The sequence below is a fragment of the Erithacus rubecula genome (assembly GCF_903797595.1).
Source record: "Erithacus rubecula genome assembly, contig: SUPER_Z_unloc_6, whole genome shotgun sequence".
Lineage (NCBI taxonomy): Eukaryota > Metazoa > Chordata > Aves > Passeriformes > Muscicapidae > Erithacus > Erithacus rubecula.
In genome coordinates, this window is record NW_027635650.1 from 919,806 (window position 1) to 939,058 (window position 19,253).

The 19,253-nt window shown below is 36.5% G+C and overlaps 1 protein-coding gene across 2 annotated transcripts in view; it reads left to right on the forward strand.

Annotated features, from left to right (window-relative positions):
• UGCG (UDP-glucose ceramide glucosyltransferase) overlaps positions 1-18,921 on the forward strand; it is a 35,438-nt gene extending 16,517 nt beyond the window's left edge. For both annotated transcript variants that reach the window (XM_079331615.1, XM_079331616.1), the window contains 8 exons: positions 7,206-7,347; positions 10,826-10,928; positions 11,866-11,967; positions 12,353-12,465; positions 14,377-14,555; positions 15,050-15,136; positions 15,565-15,754; positions 16,482-18,921. In XM_079331615.1, the coding sequence (XP_079187741.1) occupies positions 7,206-7,347; positions 10,826-10,928; positions 11,866-11,967; positions 12,353-12,465; positions 14,377-14,555; positions 15,050-15,136; positions 15,565-15,754; positions 16,482-16,652 (1,087 nt within the window). In that variant the 3' untranslated portion in view covers positions 16,653-18,921. The remainder of the gene's footprint in view (positions 1-7,205; positions 7,348-10,825; positions 10,929-11,865; positions 11,968-12,352; positions 12,466-14,376; positions 14,556-15,049; positions 15,137-15,564; positions 15,755-16,481) is intronic.
• The last annotated feature ends 332 nt before the right edge of the window (positions 18,922-19,253 follow it).

The following is a 19,253-nucleotide window of genomic DNA, read 5'->3' on the forward strand; positions in this document are numbered from 1 at the left end:
AACACCCTCTGGGTGTTGTCTTTCACTCATCTAGCAAGTGAGTCACCCTTTCACAGAAGGTGATCGCGTTGGTCAAACAGGACCTGCCTTTCTTAAACCCTTGCTGATCCCCAGGTTGTCCTGTACATACCTTATGATGACACACAAGATGATCTGCACCAGAACCTTCCCCAGCACTAAGGTCAGGCTGACAGGTGTGTAGTTAGTTTCCCAGATCCTCCTTCCAACCCTTCTTGCAGATGGCTGTTTTGTTGGGTAGCCTCCAGTAAATTGGGACTTCTCTCATTAGCCGGGACTGCTGGTAAGTGTCATTGAAGAGACTTGGTGTGCACTCCCTCAGTAGCTTTGCATGGATCCCATCTGTCCCCAGACACTTGTATGTCTAAGTGGTGTAGCAGGTCACATTTGTCCCAGGTTATGGGACATTCTGTTCCCTGTTCTTTCTTTCCACTTAGAGGCCTTGTTACCTGAAGAATGACTGGTCTCACTACTGGAAACTGAAACAAGCAAAGACAGTATCACAGCCTTTCCATATAATTTTTCACTGTTTTTCCCTCTGCAGTTAATGAAGGGTGGATGTTCTCCTTAGCTCCCCTCTTGTTGCTAATGTGCTTATATGTATGTTTTTATTGTCTTCTAAGGCAATAGCAATATAAGGTTCTAGTTGTGTTTTGGCTAATCTAGTTTTTTCTGTCCATAACTTAATGACACTAGAGATGCCTACATTGTCTTTCAAAGGTCATAAACTCTCTTTTTCATCCTGAGTTCCAGCCAAAGCTCTTTAGCCAGGTCACTCATCTTCTCTGCCTTGTATTTTGGTACATGGGGATGGCCTACTCGCTCTGCCTTTAGGATTTCCTTCTTGAACAATGTCAGGATAGCCTCCCAAAGTACTCTGTTGAACAACCTCCTAAACAGACCGAAGTCTGCCCTCTGGAAGTCCTAGGTGATAGTTATGCTGACCCTTCCTACTTTTCCAAGGATTGGAAACTCTATAATTTAATGATTGCTGAGCCCCAGACAGCTCCCCAGCTCCAACCATCCTAGCATCCACCAATCCTCAGTCCTTAGTCACAAAGAAAAGGTCCAATGGGGGCCCCCCTAATGGGTTCACTCAGCTTCCTGACATGGTATCTCCTATGCACTCCAGGAACCTCCTAAACTGTTACTTCTTTGCTGTGTTGTATTCCCGGCAGACATCTGTTGAAGTGAAGTATCCATGAGAAGAAGGGCTAATGATTGAGACTTCTCCCAGCTGCTTGCAGACTATTTCATTCTGTCTCTTCTTACTGGTTGGGTGGTCTGTAACTCCCACCAGGGTTGCTGACTTGTTGGCCTATTATGCTGAATCCTGCCCATAAACACTTAACCCTATCATCACCATTATTAAATTCTAGACAATCAAAAGAGTCCCAAACATACTGTCTACCCTACCATCTCTTTCCCTGCTTATCCCCTGAAGAAAGGGCTTATAGCCATCCACTGTAGCACTTGAGTTATGCCAGTTGTCCCACTGTGCTTCTATGGTGATAGCTATGTCATAATTTTCCAGCTGCACAATTGCTTCCAGCTCCTCCTGTTTGTGGCCTGTGCTGCTTGTATTGGTTTAGATGCATTTCACCTGGACAATTAATCCTGCCTCCATTTTTTGGAGTGAGGTTTCCCTATGTGGCGGTTTTCAAGCACTTCAGTGTTTCTAGAACATCAGTAACTCTTGTGTGTTTGTTGCAGCACAAATCTCAATCCCCTGCCTCCACTGAGACTGAAGGACCTCACTAGCACACTGTCCCTTAAGAAGACAGGCTGTCCCCAAGATTATTTCTAGCATATCTGATTCTTATCCCTTCCTCCTTTAAACTAGTTTAAAGCTCTCATAATGGGCCCTGCTCACACCTTTGCAATCCTTTCCCCCTCTTTGAGACAGGTATAACCCATCTGTTGCCAGCAGGCCATGGTGTCATGTAGACCAACTATGGATCAAGAAACCCAAAATTCTGTTGGTAACACTGGTTATGTAGCCAGAAGTTACATTCTGCTTCATCTTCCTGTAATGTTTCTTCTCACATCCTTCTTTGCAACTGGGAGAATAGAGGAGAAACTACTTGTGTTCTGATGCTGTAACCAGTTGTCCCAAGGACATTATTGTGCATACATTATTTTACATATAGAAGTTCTCTTTCTTTATAAAAAGTATTCTTGGTTATGTAATTTTAAAATGATCAGATGACTGAATATAAAAAGTTACTGCTGTGAGATACTGGAACATTTTTGCTAGCTGTCTGTGACTTCTTATGTGAACTGTCTTTATACTGTTACAATTAGGGTGGTAGAATTTTATGTCTCCTAATATTAGTCCTGGTGAAGCACTGATGCTGTTAACACTTTAATGAATTTAGGAGTTGTCTGTAATACTTTTTGAAATCCTCCAATCTCTTTCAGTTGTATTTAATGCACTGACCAGTGTGGAGTACCAGTAGCAAATTTCTTTTCTTTTTCTTCTGTGGATAAAGGTATCAACTTTTGGGAGTGTTTTGACTATATATACATAGTTAAAGTTTGATAGATAGATTTCATTATATATGTAGTATGTAAAGAAGATATGAGGAGCTCATCCTTTTAACCTTTCTGTTACCAAAAGGAGAATGATCTCACATTTTCTTATTCCTGTTCAGGATAAGACCTTATGCCCTATATTCTATAGCAAACCAACATTCCACAAAGTGAGATGTTTCAGATCACTAAAAATTTCTCATTAAGATTTACTTACCTCTCTCTCACAGGGTAGTTCTTTAATTAAAGTAGCTCATAAGGGAAAGTTGACATGGGTGAATAAGAACTGTTGAGGTTTTTTTCAGCTACCTTTAAAAGGTGTATGTCTGAGAGACCCAGCAGGTTGTCTACTGTAGCAAGGTTTTTGCTTTTGCTATAAGAGAGATAGAGAGAGACTTTTTACAAGGTCACATAGTGATAAGAGAAGGTGGAGCAGCCTCAAACTGGTGGAGTAGGTTAGATTAGATATTGGGAAGAAATTCTTTACTGTGGGGGAGGTGAGGCACTGGGACAGGTTGCCTGGAGAAGCTGTGGATGCCCATCCTTGGCAGCGTTTAAGGCTAGGTTGAGCGGGACTGTGGGCCACCCAATCTAGTGGAAGGTGCCCCTGCCTGTGACAGAGCATTGGAATTAGATGGCCTCTAAGGTCCTTTAAAACCCAACTCATTCTATAACAATACTCTTCTGCCCTTAATGAGCTGGGGAGAGGAAGTCTTGGCCTTTTTTTTTTGGTTGCAAATTTTGGTACAGATTAGCAAGAATTAATTCTGAACAGTGATAACTTGTTGGGATTTTGTCTTTGGAGACTTTTTTTCTTCCTATGCTGAGAGGAAATCTGGGGTATGGGTGCTTCTGTGGGTTAATTATTATTGTTATGAAGTTAGAGAAGATTTTGCAGGTGCTTCTTGATTGATGCTTCATAGTGAAACTACGACTTTTGACACCATTACCATATGTCTGCTTTTTCTTTTTTTCTTTCCCTATCTATGTATGCCAGTACCAGAAAAAAATATATAAAAAATTATATTTTAAAAAATTCAGTTTCACTACCTAGGGATTGCATGCTGATTAATTTAATAAATGTGGGTGCAAAAGTGCTTAAATATAACCTGGCTACATTTATACACATTATCTGAAAGTGCTTATGAGCACTGCTGTGCCAGCATGAGTTCCAGGATTCAAAGGTTGTTGGTGGTTTTCACTGCTTTGGACTAATATCAATGCAAAATAACATGTATTATCCTGTACACAATGCAAACCTTTGAGAAAGCATTGCTTAGCTCTGTCATTTTGAACTGTATGTGTTACACATGTAGAGTTACGTAGAAATGAAGACCTTTGTGATTATGATCTATGTCTGAGAACTGAACCAGCATAAGCACAAGTTAGTACTCAAAAAGACCAGCTTCATCTTAACCTCTCTTTGTAGACTTTAGTACATATACTGTAGCAGATTCATTTAAAAAGTACTTTGATCAACAGTTAATGTTGCTTAAATTCAGTTTTATTATCTTGACTTCCACATAAAATGTTAGTCTGAATTTCAGTACTGTAACTTTTTTAATGGTTGGCCTGTTTCTATGGTAGGTTTTCAATTGTAACTTTAATTCTTTTTGAGAATGTGCCCCTTCATAAATAGTACTCAGTGTGAAATGATCTGGTTTACTGTTAATTTGCTGTTTGGTACATGGACTCTAGCAGAGCCCTGTAGTTCCTTTAGTGTCACAATACCTCAGTGCTTTCAGAAGGGCATGCTGCCACTTCAGTGCAGTGTTACAAACAGCGCATGAACTGGAGTCTTAGTTAAGGTAGAATGTTATGGACAGTCTTGCCATTTGCTATCAAAACTGTACAGTGCTTCAGAGCTGAATAGATTGTGATAATGCTGCATGTCTTATTTGTGTGTTTTGCAAGGCTTTTCTCTCTTGCACAGTCTGTAGGCTTCTCTTACCATAATTCAGTCGCCCTCATAATACTGTGTTAGCATGGTTTGTACTCAGTGTTGCCTTGCAAGTGTCTGCAGGTTTTTCACTTTAGGCTTATTTACCACAGTCCTGCCTCAGAGCTATATTCAGAACTTATTGCTCTGATATTTCCTTCTAGTATTTCCTGTTTGTAATGGCTTTTGCTGCTATACAAAACTCTATGCATTGCTACACCTTTTTTTTTTTTTTTTTTTCCCCTCTCTCTCCCATTTGTTATCTACTTTTTGACCCTCCTGGTCAAAGTTGTATTCTTGAGACTCTCCCTCTTCATTGGCAGTAAAGACCTTATTTCCTGTTATGTTTGTGAACATTGGTAGGAAAATTTCTGTCTAGGGTGAGCTATCTGAATTACTGCTTTTTTTGACTTTGGTGTGACTATCCCTTGGCAGTTAAATGCTCAGCAAGTCTGTTTCAATTTGCCTCTGCAGAGCCCAGGTCTGGACTCAAAAACAGCATTAGGACACAATCTGCTTTGTTCTTCTGTCTTTTTGGTCAACCCATTGTTTATTCTCTGTAACATTATGTTCATGATATCTAGCTGCTACCCTGCCTAAAAGGCAAACATGCTGGCTGAGGCTGATTAGGTATCAAATGCTGCTGTCCCACTTCAGAGAGAAAAATATTCTAGAGAACTACTGGAATTTATTCTCTTACTGGACCTTCTTCTAAGTAATTAGTTCTTAGTAATTTTACTTGGTGAAAGTTTAAAATGAGAATTGATATAATTAGGTACATATTGCAAGAAAATAGTCTTTCAATCTGACAACTCTTCATGGTAGAGAACTACAATATGCAGTTTGTATGTTAATTTGCAAATTTTATGTTTCTGGATATACTTGTCCTTCAGTTACTTGTGTATATGTATTTTTGTCACTGCAAATTCAATTGTATGCTGGCCATTGTTAGGCAGTGGTTTAGCACAGGAATTAAGCCTCTGAATAAAAGAGATTTGGACCCAGAAAGGTTCGAAATATACCCAAAACATGTGATTAAAACCAAACGAGGTTAGATGTTCCTGCCAAAAATTGATATATTTTATTTAACAGTAAAACAGAGAGAAAGAGAAAAGCAAGAAGAAAGAGATAGAGAAGGAGGTGTGCGGGGTGGTGGGGTCAGGGGGACAGTGGCAGGGTTGGCTGGAAGGACATCACCCATCCGAGGGTCCCAAGGATGTCTCGTTGCTCCCCTACCTCACTCTGCTGGGTGCTGAGGATCTCCCATCGCCGCCATGGCCGAAGAGTCCAGGATTCAGTGGATTAATGAATGCTGGCTTTGGGCAGCTGGGAACGCCCAGGTGGCTCCCTTGCAGTGCCAGTGTGACCCCGTCCCTTGCGACACTGAGGGTCTGGTGGCGTCATCTTTGGGGCTGTGGCGCAGCCCCCTTTGGGGGCCCTCTGATGGGCCATAACACTCCCTGTGCTGTGGATAAGCTTTTCTCGGGGTGAAGGGGCCCACAGCCGATCTCCTCTGCACAGTGGAGGATGGGCGGTCACTGAGCCTCTGAGCAGAGGCTTTTCCAGCACACCCAAAGCCTCTCTGCCCCCACCCTTTGGTGCTGGGTCTGTGTGAAGCTGACAGCTGACTGCCCCAGGGCTGCAGTCTCCACTCCAAAGGTGTTAACCTTGATTCCTGTGTGAATGTATTCTTCTCTCCCCAGACCTGAGCTTACTGTATCTTATCTCTTGTCAGCGAACAGTTCAGGGCCTCAGTCAGAAGGCCTGCTCAGGGTGTGGGGGTCTTCTCTGCAGCTTTTGTAATACAGTTTTGCTGTGATAGATAAAAGTTTTTCATTAGAGTGTTTAAGTCACAAATGATAATATTCAGTCTCCAACACCCATCAATCTTTCAGAATTAAATTTTTTGTTCATTTACACAAGAGTGTAGGATTAAACATTCATTTTAGTGAGTTGCAATGTTATTGCCAACACATTTTATATATTTAGTGTGGCAGTTAGGGACAGGGCTTAGTGCACCTGGTAGTGCTGGGTTAACAGTGTGACTTGGCAATCTTAAATGTCTTTTTCAAAACCAAAATAACTCTGATTAATTGCTGAAATACCAATGACTGTTTGAAATTGCGTGTGTAAGTTTATGGTTCTGACCCAACTTGCTGTCAGGATTTTTATACTACAGTTAATTGATCCTTAATCTTGGAGTCACTAACAAATTGATCAGTAAGATCATCTGTTTCCCCTGTACTTTCAGTTTCCTCCAAATTTTGTGTAACTTGATGCAGGAAAAAGCACCTGAACCTTCTGCTTTTTGCCTTGTTTGCAGTAGATTGGTTTTTATGATTATTTTGTTGTAATGCTGTGAGCTTTAATGCTGTGGAGGAAGGCAGAAAAATTTCATCTCTGCAGTTTGCAGTTTCCTGTTGCTTAAAATGCATAGGGTAAAATGCATTAACCTGAAATATTAAATAAGTTAAATAAAGGTGAATGTAATCTACATGTTATGCTAAGGTTTTTTAGGCATTGCCTTTGACAGCAGCTGTTGACATCAACTTTGACATCAACTATTGGATAGAAAAATAGCTGTCTTTTCAACAACTAGATTTAATTATTTTTGCAGCAGTTTTAACTCCCAGGCTTTCTTAGTTCTCACTGTATTTTGAATGGCTTTCTCTAGCATATTTTCTTAAGTGGTGTTATATGCTATTTCTCATTACAGGCGCCTCCACCTCAATAAGAAAGCCACGGACAAACAGCCATATAGCAAGCTTCCTGGTGTTTCACTTCTAAAGCCATTAAAAGGCGTGGATCCTAACCTGATTAACAACCTAGAAACCTTCTTTGAGCTAGATTATCCAAAAGTATGTATATTATTTAGTGTGTTTTTTTCCTCCGATGCCTCAAAAAGTCATATAGAAAGCTTGGATTAGAATTATGCTTGCGTGATTGTCTTGGATTGTTCTTCATTCTGCAGAAAATGTGTAATTACATATTTTACATGTTGCAAACAAAACTTACTCCCTTTTAAAAAGCTGTCTATTTAGGAACATGTCCAAGGCTTGGGGGTGAAACGTACTGTACACTTCACTAAGATTTGCTTAATCATTATTCCTGTATTGTGGTGTTTATAGATTTTCAAGTGTTTCATACTACTGTAAGAGATCACTTGAGAAGCAAGAAATTCTTCTCAGTTGACGATTTCTCTGTAAGAGATCCTCCAGTAGAGAACACTTAACTGACAACCTGAAACTTTTTGATGGTTCTTACTTATGGCTCATCTAATTAGGAGCTCTCAGTGATGAGGTAGTGTATCTCACCAGTTGTTGGTAGGTAGGACAATCTCTAAGCCATGTCTTGGTGTTAGGAAGCAAATAGTTCATAAAAGCTCACATTTGCTGTTAAGCACTGTTTGAATTTGCAATGCAAGTGATAAGGAATATAATTGATAAGTGTGTCAGATGCTCTCCTGCTCTAAAGAGCTTAAAAGAAGTCTGCAAACATTTGCTGTATCATTCAGTATTTGAAATATGTTCCTGTAGATGGGAAAAAGAATACACTTTTAACTGCATTTGTCTGCTGAATTCTAAATTTTGGAATTTAACTTGGATATAAAAACTCCTCTTTTCTCAATTCTTCTCAAAACTCCATCTGACACTGCTGTTCCAATTGTAGAAAGTCAAAGGTTTGTGTCAGATATTTAGCTAGTTTTGTTTGTGTATTCTGAGACCCTTAAACTGGCACCTAAGTAGGCAGGGTAAAACAAGTAAAAATCCCCTAGCACTTGAAACTAATCAGAAAATGGAGTTTTTTTCTGTAATGAGGCTTTGGGCCTTTTGAAAAGCTTCAGACGTGAAATGTCTGAATCAATCCTTTCAACTCAACAAAGTACAATAAAGTGTGGCCGAGCACGTTTTGAAGCATACTTGAGGCATGCTGCGTACGCCAGTACTGCAAACAGTGCAGAGTATCTTCAGCAATATCATAAGCTATTTTATGACCTACAATGAACATCAAAACATTATGCAGCTGAAACATTTGACTGCAAATAAACCTTGTTTAATAATTTTAAAAAGTTGTGTTGTATCTTGCTTTACAAGAGTTAGTCTTGGTCCTTTTCAAAGGAGTTCATGAGTTCTGAAAACGCATGAATAATAATCTTTAAATGTTGGTACTCCATACAAATCTGAGTTTCAGATAATAGTAGATAATCATATTTTTTTCAAGGAAAGTGAAAATGGATGTGTGAATGCTTCAGTTTACTGCAGCACAGATTAGACAGAATGCTTTTTATTTTTACTGTACAGAACTACTTAAAGAGATTGGCCACAAAAATTGGAACAAAAGTATTGCCTGGTATTCAAAGTTCATCTGTGCAGTGAAAAATTATTATGAAACATTAATCTGAAACTTTTTCCAGTGAAGCTGAATTCAGACTGCAATGACAATGATTCTCTTCTGTGGTACTCCATGTGTGAAATATTTTTCTCTTCAATGGAATCCAGTTACCCTGTCTCAAAATGGAAGGGTTTACACATATTTTTATTAGTAAAGAATTCTCACCTACTCTGCATATTGTAATTTTGCAAAAGTTTTTAATGTTAAATTCAAATGAATATGATGGTAATGTTTGTGTAGATAAGCATCTTGGTATTTGTTCTGCTTTTATCATACATTTTCTATTTTTTGACTTTGCTGCTGCATACAAAGGCCATTTATTTTGAATTTTTCTCTTTTCAAATATTGGCATCTGAAATATCTGGTTTATTTCTAGTTGAATTTCTTGGAGAATATGGGTATAGAAATGTCATTGCTATGGATTGAAGATTGATTGTATCATGACTTGGAAAGCCAGTTTTATTTTACAAATTTAATTTAATGTACAGTAAAAAACTAATTTTTTCAGTTATTTCTATGGTGTTCATGCTGTCAAGATTCTGTTGTGATGAAAGGACCTGTCTGCTTAATGAGACAACTCTTTTAAAATCCATTTTCAATGCTGTGAGATGGTAGAAATCAAACAGTGTGTGCTCCTTAGCCAAAGTGATTTGAGTTTGCATTCTGAAAGGTAGAGATATTTTCCTGTTAGTTTCTAGTGCTAGAAGAAATCTTAACTCAAATTTAAAGGATTTTAAATTTCCTCAGTATTGTGAATGGAGTTAGAGTAGTTCAGGCTTTTGTGTATGACAGTACTATTTTTTGATTGGAAATGTATATATGTATTTAACTTGATAACTTCTGTTGTACGTAATACCCTTTACTGAACATCAACATCAGAAATTTTCATCATAGAGCCAATAGGGAGCTTTCAAAACTCAGATTATTTTCACTAGATTACTTAAGTTTAGTGAGGTGACAAAATAGTACAAGGGAGAATAAGAGCTGTTGTGATTGCTAGTTTGGATTATTTTTTATAGCAGTTACTGCAAATGTGGTCCTAGAAAATTTTCTTGTTATGATTGAATTTTTCAGTCTTGGACTGTAAAAATGACTTCTGGATATCTTGATCAGAAATTTGTATTTTCTGTATTGTAATCTTTGTACTGGAGCTTTAATAGGTCTAATTTTGACAGGGTTAAAAAAATACATGATGTAAGAAGTATGTAATAAATTTGCTGTTATTCCAAAAGCAGAAATACCTTTACCAAAACTGCCTCAATATTGAGTGATTATTATTTCTTCATCCACTATCACTAGCTTGTGTAAGCATGTAGCAGCAGTTTTCCCTTACCACTTGTTGTTTTTTCAGCCTTTATTAATAAGAAAATACAGATATGTTACATATGCATATTCCTAAGCTTTGTTGTACAGTTAAGTGTACATATGGACATATAGTGGTCATTGTGGGTTGTCTTCCAGCTCTGTTCTGCATATGTATTTATAAAGTAATGAAATGGAAGATGTAATTCAGAGATATGCAGTCATAGCATATCATAACCTCATTCTTCAGTATTTCAGGTGCTGTCATTTCATTGAATATAATACTGGATTTAAGATTTGTATGTGAACAAAAATGGAAGTGGAAACAAAGATTTTTACCTTGTACACCAGAGCATCTTATTTCATGACTAATAGAAACCCTTCAGAACAGCAGAAATAATGTTCATCATTGAAAGGGTTCATTGAGATACAGCCTTAGTTCCTTTTTCAGAAGTACTTGGCTGTGCTTTAGAAAACTAGACTCATTTAGCTGTAAAACAACCCCTTTGTTTTTTATCCTATAACAGCACTCTTTTTTTTTTTTAATCTTACTACACTATTAAGCTTTATTTCGTAGACCATATGGATATTAGCTGTGTATGTAAATATATATGTGAGTGTATACATTTTTGTTTTTACTAGTATGAAGTACTACTCTGTGTACAAGATCATGATGATCCAGCTATTGATGTGTGCAAAAAGCTCCTTGGCAAATACCCAAATGTTGATGCTAGACTGTTTATAGGTAAGCAGTGCAACTTGGAGGTGGGGCTCTGACTTGTAAAAAGATAGGTCTTCAACTCCATATAGAATGCTCTATATGGAGTTGAAGACTCCATATGTATATGGACTTAAAGAAATAAATAGTTGTCTTGTTCAGCCCATGTTGGTTCTCTAGTTTAGTCACCAGTTTACAGTAAAAAGTAAGTTTGTAGTAGCAGTCCGTGACATCAGTCTAAGAAAACTTTAGGAAGAACAATTTGGGTAACCCCCTGCAATTTTTGCTCCTAATTTTAAAACAAGAGTTTAAATCCTGTATTTGCACTGAGCTAAATGTGCAGGGTGCAGGAAGTGACTTAGAGTTGTAACTGTATTTGAGCTTGAGGTTCTGCAACAGTCCTTTTTCAGGACAGCTTAGGCTGTACGGCTCTTTCTTCACTTTATATTTGAATTAGTGGAGGAAGGGGGTATTAGAACAAGGTAGTAAAATGTAGATTTTTTTTTTTTTTTCCTCTGATACAAAACAAATTTGACCATATCTATTAACTGGATGTAAAGGAGTGTCTCACTTTATTTTGCTCCTTTTTTATTTTTCTGCTGAAATTACTGTAGAATATAATCTTCATAATAATTATCTTAAACAATAAGACGTGAATAAGGTTTACCTTAATAGAATGTAGTAATAACTTTTATAGTTCCACTGCTCCTTTAATTATACTAATCTTGCTATCCTGCCATTTTAAGGAAGTACTTGAATATTTTTTCTTTTTATTTTTCCAATTATAAAATATAGAGTTGAAGGTATACTTAAAATGTAAATACTTTGTATAAAAGTGGACTTTAAGAATTGGTGGGTAAACATTTATTTTTCTTCAGTTCATATATTTAAGTATTTTGTATAATGAATCTGTCTTCCAAAAGCTCCCCATACATTAATTTTGTATGATGTTTGTATTTTTTAGGTGGCAAGAAGGTTGGCATCAACCCCAAGATTAATAACTTAATGCCTGGCTATGAAGTTGCCAAATATGATCTCATATGGATTTGTGATAGTGGAATCAGAGGTAGGGTGTGTATGTATTAACTGTTAAACTATGCTTATTCACTGTAAGCAAGCAGATTTTGGAGCTATTGTGACTGAGAATATAAGCAGAAATTAATTTTAAGGTCTGAAAAAAAGCTTTCATGGAATAAAAGATTAATCTCTAATTAAAGGAAAAAATACCTTTAAAAAAATACTACTCAGACTGTTTCAATTTTATTTGTTATTGATCATAATAATGGTTAGTCACTAACATTCTTTTCCCGAAACTGTTCTTGTAAGATATGCTGTGATGTGTACTATGTACTCTTGATACTGGTAATGAAATGAGAATCAGTGTCTTGCTGCAGTAGATCTGCTAATGATAAATTGCTCCATCAAGTGTCATTTTTTCATTTGTCACTTAGTAACACCAGACACACTGACAGATATGGCCAATCAAATGACTGAAAAAGTGGGCTTAGTCCATGGGCTTCCCTATGTGGCAGACAGACAGGGTTTTGCTGCTACCCTTGAACAGGTGAGTGCAGTGTTCTGGGGGTGGTTTGTTTCATTCTTTTTTGCGTGCAAAACCTCACTGAGTGAAAGCTGTATTGTGCCACTTGTACTTTGTGAGTGAGGAAATGTTTATTTTTAGGTGCAGTCACACTTCAAACTCAGGGGTAACTAGGGCAACTTCTAAATGCTCCAAAAATTTTCTGTGGTGCTCTGCCTATTGATTCAATATTTAAGTTTACAAAATGAACAATGAAGATTACAGGATACACATTTTGCATTTTATGTTTAAAATTATTTAAAAACTGAAGAATTTAACTGACCAATGCTTTCTAGTCAGAAAGAACTAATTAATTATATTTTGATATCTGAAAAGGCACATAAAAATGGCCATGGCAAGTCAAAGCTAAGAACAGCTCATGCAGTATCTTATTTCCAGCAGGATTTACAAGCAGAGCCTTTGAGGAAAGTAGAACGGAAGCACACTTCATATCCTATTTTCCTGTAATACTGCCTCAGTGTTCTGTAATTTTCAGCTGAGAGACCACCTGAGCAGGAAGCAGACTTGTGTATTTACTAATCCTTTATATAATAGTAAGAACAGAGTTCTCAAATGAGCTTTTGTTCCCTTCTTTTTTTTGAGTCCATATACATTTTAACACCTATAATTTTCTCTACCTAGAAGTTGCATAGATCTGTTTGTTATAGGATCTATATCTGTTTTACTCTGGCTCTTATCCTGTAGTGCTCTTTCATGTCTCATAATAACTGTAGTGAAAGAGAAAGTGAAAAGTTGATTCCTATCCACCATCTTCATATTACTCATTCTCATGAGCAATTACATAATGAATTACATATTCTCATTCTCTCCTCTTTCTCAGTAAGTGGTCTTTGACAGGAGGTTGAAGAGGTTGAGTTAGCTTGTTTGTTCTTTGTGTCTCAAGACATGTAATTTAATCAATTTTTATTTGGAACTGGCATTGGTATGAGGCATTTTGGCCTCAAGGCTAACTGATGGGGATGAAAGAGAAATGTGAGAGATGAAAGTGTGGTGAAATTCTGTACTCCATCATTGCTCTAAATGAGAGATGCTTTCGTGCTGATTTTTTTTTTCCTTTTTTTTTTTAATTTTTTTATTATGCAAGTCTGAGTTTTCTCTTACAAGAGAAAAGCAGAGATCTATAGCACAAGTTTCCTACTACTGCTAATTGTTAGAGCAAGAATTATAACTCCTACTTCTCTGCTCCTGGAAGAGTTTTTTGCCTGCTGATCCAGTATACTGCAAGATGAGCATATGTGTTCTTGAATGAGTTATTTAACCAGTGTGAAGGCAGTCTACAATAATAAGTGAGAGGCACTAGCACTCATTCCATCTGTTTTGCAGGTCATTCCTAGTCTTAAATTGCAGAATCTTGTAAAAAAGGTTTGCTCACAATCTGTGTCTTTTCTTCACTATTTTTTTTGCAAGTGTGCTAAGTAAACAAATTTTCCATGCTTCCATAGAATGATATAGAAGTTTATAAGAACATGTATGCAGGAATACAGTTAATTTGCACAAGAGGAAGTAGAGAACATGTCTGTCAGTTATCACCACATAATATATTAATCGTACTGATTGGTCTGTTACTTAATGGATTTTTAATACATACATTCCCTTAGAAAACTCCAGTAAATTAGAAATGAAATATGAAACGAAATGCAGTAGTTCAATATGTAGGTTTAAAACCTGGTTACAGATTTGCAAAAACACAGTCAGTGTTACCTATAATTTCTCAGACTTGGTGATATACTCGGTTTTTTAGAATGGTACTAAAGGTTTTTCCAAATACACCATCCTAATTGACCACATCTAGTGTTTTTTACCTTCCCTATGGTTTTCAGAGGTCAATATAGTACTTACATAGGGAGTTTTAAATGCCTGTTTTTCTTTTGACAGGTCTATTTTGGAACTTCACATCCAAGATCGTATATTTCAGCCAACTTAACTGGCTTTAAGTGTGTAACAGGAATGTCATGCTTGATGAGGAAGGATGTCTTGGACCAAGCTGGAGGACTGATAGCTTTTGCACAGTATATTGCTGAAGATTACTTTATGGCCAAAGCTATAGCTGACCGGTAAGATGACTCTGAAGTAAGCTTATTGCTTTAAATGTTGTTTAAATCTTTGGTTTTTTTTTTTTTGTTGTTGTTGTTGTTGTTTGATTGGTTTTTTGTTTTGTGTTTTTGGTTTTGGTTTTTTGGGTTTTTTTGGTTTTTTTATTTCTTTGGACATGTGGCACATACTGTAAGTATAGATGTTTATGTCAGCTTTATGTATATATAACAAATATGTTAATGCCATGTGCTTTGTCTTATCAGTATGTCTCTTAGAAATAATTAAGCCATGTCATTTTCAATTGCTTTAGAGAAAAGTTTCTGAATTTGGTTTAAGTATTTGATTAATTCCACAGAAGAGTCTTGAAAAATTTTTTTTTTTTTTTTGCCTAGTCCCATTGTAATAATAAGGTACATATGCCAAAGAAACTAATGAAATTCTTGTGTGTTTGTTTTCTAGCTGCTTTTTACCTCTCTCATTTGCACCTTTTTATAATAACAAATTCCTTTTTCAGGGGCTGGAAATTTGCAATGGCCACCCAAGTTGCAATGCAAAACTCTGGTTCATATTCTATTTCTCAGTTTCAGTCCAGAATGATCAGGTAAGAGTTTGATCTTTACTTCCTCTCCCACCCATCCCTGCCCCCTTCTTCTGATGGGGACAACCTGATAATGAGAGGGAATGTTTTCCAAGGTGATTTGATCTAATGCCCAGTGTGCTAAAGTTCAGTACAGAGCTTGATGCATTCTTCTTTGTTAGTGCTGGGGGAGAGGCACTGACTTTTCGCAAAAGAATGACTGTTACAAGTTTAAAAAAAAAAAAAAATTCTAATGCCCCTGCCCTTAGTACCTTAAAAATGCTATCCACAGCATCTTTGAAAGAGAGTTTTTTTGCAGGATTTTACTTGGAGGTGTTAATTAATGTGATTGGCATTTTAGAAAATGCCATGATGGCTCATTTGGCGAGGTGGGAGAGGAGGAGGTAATGAATAATGCAAAGTTCAAAACTTGATTTGTTTGTCTTTTCTAGGTGGGCCAAACTACGAATTAATATGTTGCCTGCCACAATAATTTGTGAGCCAATCTCAGAGTGCTTTGTTGCCAGTCTAGTTATTGGCTGGGCAGCTCATCATGTGTTTAGATGGGATATAATGGTATTTTTCATGTGTCACTGCTTGGCATGGTTTATATTTGACTACATTCAGCTAAAAGGTGTTCAGGTATGTTACTAAAATTATTACTGCTGTTGGCTTCAGTAAAAAGCTAAGCTTAATTGCAACCATAAAATAATTCTTTTGATATGCAAGAAATAACAGGTCCAATCCTTTTATTTCTCAGTTGTCTAGCTTCAGTTATAGTATCATGAAAAGGAAGAAGTGGTTGTAATTTTGTATTTGGTTGCAATTTTGTGTTCTACAAAATTCTGCATTTGCCTCTGATGAGGCTCTGGAAGTTTGTGTCTCCTTAATTAATACTCATTTTTCAAATCTGCTCTACATGGGCATATATGGAAATTTTAAGCTGTTTTAACAGTACAAGAAAAGAAGCTTTGTGGAATTTTATTTGGGGAGCGGTTTATTATTTTAGTTGTCATGTTTCATCTTATATTTGTTGAGGTGTATGTGTACTCATACATACACTTTTCACTTTGATTGTAAGGGGCAAGGAGAGCAACTGTAAACTACTTCCAAGGCTTTGCAAAACTGTCAATATAGAAGGGGGTCACAAATGAGAACAGCATTTGTTTTTCTAATGCTGTAGAAAATATTTAATATGGGTAATTGTATCTTAAACAAGAAAATATTCTTGGGTTTTAATGAAGGATGCTGCTGCTATGTAAATCTGCATAGTAAGCTTTATAAAATTTTTTTAAAAGGTTTTAAGTTACTTTAAAATATCTCTTGGTTTATCAGTATGACTAAATGCCTTGGTTTTTGTTCTTTCTAGGGTGGTGCTCTGTGTTTTTCAAAACTTGATTATGCAGTAGCTTGGCTCATCAGAGAATCCATGACAATTTATATTTTCCTATCTGCTTTGTGGGACCCCACTATTAGCTGGAGGACAGGGCGCTACAGATTACGTTGTGGAGGCACTGCAGAAGAAATTATTGATGTATAGCCACATGTTTGTAACTGTGAATGTCAAAAAAAGAAGGGGAAAAGAAAAGTATTATAAGTTGTTTATATACTTCCAAGAAAATCTACCTTCAGTAGTTTTATTACTTGTATGTTTGGTATCTGTTCTTCAATTTACTTTTGCATGGCACTTGCATCTGTGAAAATACATCTGTAGTCTTGGCCAAATGGTACCTTCCTTCTATGTACAAATAAAAATCGGAGAATTGGTCCTGATATATGCTTTCTATTTAAATGCTCTGCAGTAGACTTTTTAAAAAAAATATCCTTTGGGATATGAACAGCTTCTTACTCCTTGGTGTGCTAGCCTAGCGAATCTAGGGTCCTTTATTTTCCAGCTGGGTTGCATAAGGCTGTATCTAGTAAAATCACAGAGGTACAGCTGATTTTTGTTTTATCCCTCTAAATTGAGCTAGTGATGGGACTTTGGGAAAGAAGCTCTGAAATGTTTTATTCCTACCTCTTCTAGTTGCTGCAGAACAATGTGAATAGAAAGACTAAACCGCTTTGCAAAAATGAACTAAAGTAAACCTGTAGTCTTGTGTTTATATGTATATAAGGAATATTTTAATCACTGCAGTAACCAAAAGTGGACTGAGTTTGAGTTGGAAGGATTTACTAGTAGGGCATGTATTATGGGCATCTTTTGGCCAAGTCTGATCTGGTTCTGTCTTGAACCTCGTTAAGCACTGTGCTGTTAACTAGCCAAGGTGATCCCCTCAGTACTTCCATCCTTTTTTAAGGGGTGTTTGTTTTTTCCTGTGAGTGAATGCTTTCATGTTGGGGGGGTGGGGGTGTTGGGTGTGTGTGTGGGACATAGTAGGGACTAGAAGGGAGCAGAAATACATTTCAGAAACATTTCACACATGAGCTATTTTCTTACGCAATGTCTTAAGAATGTAATTTCATGATGCAGGTATTTAATATCTTTGCAAAGTGAGCATACATACCTATACTAGTAATAATTAAGTATTCAATTGCAGTAGATATTGTGAATATATTAAAGGGCCGGGTGAGTTTGCTGTTACTGATTAAAACTGTAGTCTTAATTTAGATATCAAACTAAGTTTACTCTTGGCTGTTCGCCTATTAGTCTAGCCTTTAAATTGGACTTCTGTATTCCAGTGGTATGACTAAAAGGACTAGATTATAATGCATGCCATGGTTTTCCTCTTTCTATTCCCTGTAACTTGGTTTTCAACCTCATTGTGAAATTACCTAATTTGTGGTGAACTGGACTTGTTTTCTTTGAACCATTTAAAAAAAAAAAAAAAAAAAAAACAGAGCAAAGCTAGAGAAGACTGTTGCATAAGCCTTTTGTTGTCATAATTGTATTTATGCTGCTTTACTTTTCTTGATATGGAATAACATATTGTCACCATGAACATGAACTCTAATTACAAAGTCATGTCGACAAAAGCAGCTTTAAAAGTTGGATGATGATGTGTAGCATATTAGCAATAATGATGTGTATTTATAGAAATGGATTTTCTACCTTACTGAGCCAATCCCTTACCCATCATAGGCTACACAAGTGTACTGTATAAGTATCTGTTGTAAGACATGCTCTGGGCCAAGATGCTTCATCTACTTTAATATCTCTTTTGCCTTATGGTAACACGGAACTTTTTAAATGGGCATTTCTCTGTGGACAAAGGCTTGTGATGCTTCATTTTTTTAATGTGAATCAGGAAGAAGTACTTTTCCTGAGGAAAGTTTTACATTGAAGCCTAGTCTAGTTGTGACCCACAAAAACATTCTTTTTTTTTAATATTGTTTTTGACATAGTTGAATTTTACTGACAAAGTTTGTATCTTCATTTGTTTCATGAAGTTTGATGCCATTCATTGCACTGCTAAAGTGAAGCTTAGCTTGCTATTTAGCTTTATGCTGATTTCTATGCAGGCAATGGAACAGAACCAAAAAAAAGAAAAAAGGCTGAACAGACTTCCGTTTAAAAATCTAGGTGGGGATAATTGTTTTACAGGTGCTTTGGTATTAGTAGAGCCGTCTTTGGCTATGAAAAATAAAGCTTCACTTAAGCAAACAGTTTCATTTGGGTGTTGCTTGGTTGATGATGAAATGGAAACCAACAGTGTCAAATATTGTAGACAATGCTGCAACAGAACTTTTAAAAGTTACAAACAGCTAATGTAAAGTTATGTTGATCTACAGCTGTGTAGAATACACCATGTTTATTTAAAATAATTGTCTTGTTTTTTCCTTTATTTAAAAATAAATTTTGAATACAATCTGTTTGGAGTACTTTTTTTCTTTCTCCAATGATGCTCTAATGTGACAGCTTTAAGTGTTTATGGTAGTTTTGTTAGATTATATTTCTAATTAATCTTCACAGCAATAAAGGGATGTGCCTTTTGATTATTTTTTTTTTACAACTACACCATCTCTTTTGGATTTTATATTTGACTGAAATTAACTCATAAGTGCTAAACTGATTTTGAGTTATCCTTAATTTTTTAGAATAACTTCATTGTACAAAACTTTTACAAGTGAGCAGCATAGTTCTGTATCTATTGTACCACCCTAGATTCAGATTTTAGAGATGATGCCTTTGCCACATGTT